Below are 3,410 nucleotides of genomic sequence, written 5' to 3'. Positions count from 1 at the left end.
GTATTTAGCTTTTATTTGGAATTGGAAAAACACAGATCTAAATAAAATAGGTGAAAAGCTACCTGACTTTGTATTCATGTGAAACACATAATGGTTGGTTATGGCAAAGCAGGCTNATATTTAGCTTTTATTTGGAATTGGAAAAACACAGATCTAAATAAAATAGGTGAAAGCTACCTGACTTTGTATTCATGTGAAACACATAATGGTTGGTTATGGCAAAGCAGGCTGGTATAAGAGCTCCCATCAAAGCCATGAAGAGCTGGGTTTCTGATACATACTACCTCTATAGTATGACTGTGGGCAAATTGCTTAACCTCTCAGTGTTCCTTACAACTTTGTAAAACTGAAGTTGCACAACACTTTTGCTAAATGTTTCCTCACTGACAGCTCTCTACACAATGAAATCAGGTCAGTCCCTATCACTCTGAATTTCTACACTATGGGCCTAGATGAGTTTTCTCTTTTACTAGTACATAACACTTTATAAAAACTATTGGATCCTCAAAACACTGAGGTAGGTGCCATTATCTTACAGATGAGAAGTAGGTATACGAAACAGGATCTGAACTCAGATTTTCCCGGCTCTAAGGCCAAAACTATCCTCTTTCCCTTCACTTGCGGCCACTTTCCCTTTCTAGCATGAGGCTTGAGAAAATTATGATGCCGACCATAATGAACATTACTTTATTATCTCTCAGAAAATACTGTACATCTAAAAATGATGTTTTTAAGGCAGTTGGTATAAGTTTCACAAAGTGAAATGAAAATGATTGTTAAAAATTTTGCTATACTTTATAGCTCCTTTTCCTCTAAAGTAGGAAAACAATTCATAAATCTAGTATTAAAGAGGCTGTAGAGAGCTTCTCTTGACTAGGCACTGCCAAAGAAGTATTGATTCCACATGACTCCTTTGGTCAGTTAATGAATTTTAAGTGGAAGCTCAAATAATCACATTTACCTAAGAAAAACTACTTTTACAAGGAGATTTTTAAACTTGCTAGTTAGTACTGTTAATGAGGCATTCAGATAATTCCCTACATATACACGGGAAAGTTGATAGTAGGCTATGGGGACAAAATCCCCAAATCTGCTTTCCTGTATGTGTTGAGGGAGACGAGGGTTTTATTACATCCTAGCTACTATTTGTCAAAGGCCATTTTTGACTTGGTGCCCTTGAAGCTCTACATAAGGTTTGAAATCCATTTTTTTTAATGGTATCGTGGGCCCTGCACGCTTACAATTTTTACCTTCCACCAAAGTCACTGGTATTTTTTGTCACAAGATTGATTAGTTCTAGAACTAGAAGTACTCACCCCCTATACACATTGTCCAAAACTAAGCTCCATTTTATGGCACCCCACCACAGTATTCTGTGCTGGATGTTCTGCTTCAACTTTGGATATACAGTCTTTGTTTCTGAGTAGCTTCCACTGAATTTCACAACTAAAATTGTTTATTTTTAAAGTTACTTCAAATATAAATACAATGTAATCATGATTGCTTCTTGAACAGCTTTAAAGAAATTGTGCTTTTAGCTTCCTAGGTGTTTTGTATGTCTACCTTGTGCTACCAACTTTCCTGTGGTCTTGTTTGTCAGGTCCACACTTGCAAAGGCAAGAGTTTTTCCTTTCTTCAGAATGTGAGCAGCAATCAATATTTCTTCTCCTACCTTAGCCGGGGACAAGTACCTTGAATGAAAACATGCGGGACATAATTAATGGAAAGAGACTATAAAGGAATAGATACTTTACAACTGTTATCCAATGTTCACAATGAAACAGATTTAGAGCAGGAAGGACCTTAGACGTCATCTAAGAAACTCATTTTACAGAAGAGAGACGGAGATTAAGTGACTGACCAAATTCACACTGGAAGCAGAACCAAGATTTGAACCTATTTCCTCCAACTACAAATCTGTCATGATTTCAACTGTTTGGTGCTGCCTCTGATAATAAGTATTTCTATGAACACTGGGAATACCAGAGCAAAATCTTGTCCTGTTCTTTATATTTGTATGCCTTCGAGGTTTGATTTGACTTCTGATTCCACATAAGTGCATTTTAAGATAAGTCTCCCAGAAAAAACTTTAAGAAAGCATTCTTACACCAACAATATAAGTTTACTTCTGTTCTATCCCCATAGGGTTATCTTCCTAACCCTAATGCGGTAGTTCTTAAAATTCTCTGTTACCAGGAACCCCTTTAGACTCTTAAATATCATAGAGGACCCCAAAGAGATTTGTTTCTGTGGGTTACATAAATAATAGTATTATGGTGAAAATAGTTTTTACCTCTCAAAGCCCCAGAAGGGTCCTAGATGCTCCCATGGGCCCATTCCACTATGGGAACTGCTTCCCTACTTCAAAAGCAACTATTTTTTGTTTCCTTGCCAATATGTCAACAAGAGCATTAAGCTAAAGAGGCTCTAGGATGAAGTAAAGAGAGATTCTATTTCTTACGTAATGGACCAAGTACAGAGGCTATTTTTGTCCAATCTTTTTTTTTTTCCAGTGAGGCAGTCGGCTTAAGTGACTTGCCCAGGGTCACACAGCCATTAAATATCAAGTGTCTGAGGCTGGATTTGAACTCAGTTCCTCTTGACTCCAGAGCCATGCTCTATCCATTATGCCACCTAGCTGCCCCCTACAGAGGCTATTTTTAAAACACTGACTGAAAATACTATTGATTAGAACTAAATTTGATCACTTTCTTCCAGTTTTTTTTTTCCTGTTTCTCACTTTGAGACATCTATAAACTTCTGGGTTCTGATGGGGCTTACTTCCCTTTTAGTCCATTTGGAAAATTAGAGTTCCAGTATTCAACATAGAGCTTCCTCTTGTTGCTTTGATAACCTACGTTTGTGACCTAGTAAAAGATTCGTGCCTGGTACATGGCAGACCTTAAAACACTTAAAACCAAGGTTTATTTGACTGGGCATTTTCCAGAGTCAAAAACTTAGTAGTATGTGGAGGCAATTTTAACTTTGTAGAACCTACTTAACAAAGAATATATTTAGACTTTAAAAATAGAATACATACTCCCATATTCCATGAAAGTCTCATTTACCAGTGTTTATGCCAAGATTTACAGCCTTGCCACCGTGGCCCATCTGAATTTATTGTTCATTGAACTGACTCAAATACAAGCAATGCTGATCAATTTATTCAGACTACCCTAGTTTGCTTTCAGGCGAATCAGCTGGACAGCTACCACGAAGGGTTGCCCAGCTGATAACTTTGGCTATAAATATTTCCAAAGAAGGAAGCTATGCTGAAAAATTTTCAAAGTGGTTTCAGAATTGTGTAATTTTTTTGTCGTCAGGGGTAAGGGACAGACTGCTAGGTTAAGAACCTTACTTGAGGTCTAAGAAAGAAGTGTTAGCAAGTAATCCCATTTTTTTTTTTTTTT

The 3,410-nt window shown here is 37.1% G+C and overlaps 1 protein-coding gene across 1 annotated transcript in view; it reads right to left on the bottom strand.

The window, feature by feature from the left end:
- Window positions 1-1,434: 1,434 nt before the first annotated feature.
- Window positions 1,435-3,410, bottom strand: part of LOC114032016 (acyl-coenzyme A thioesterase 13-like) — a 6,752-nt gene continuing 4,776 nt past the window's right edge. The window contains exon 3 of the mRNA XM_027847219.1: window positions 1,435-1,691. Within this exon, the coding sequence (XP_027703020.1) occupies window positions 1,535-1,691 (157 nt within the window). The 3' untranslated portion in view covers window positions 1,435-1,534. The remainder of the gene's footprint in view (window positions 1,692-3,410) is intronic.

Source organism: Vombatus ursinus, unplaced genomic scaffold (genome assembly GCF_900497805.2).
Source record: "Vombatus ursinus unplaced genomic scaffold, bare-nosed wombat genome assembly UNPS02015392.1, whole genome shotgun sequence".
Taxonomy (NCBI): Eukaryota; Metazoa; Chordata; class Mammalia; order Diprotodontia; family Vombatidae; genus Vombatus; species Vombatus ursinus.
Note: the sequence above shows the minus strand (reverse complement) of the source record. Positions and strands in the feature narration are given on the sequence as shown.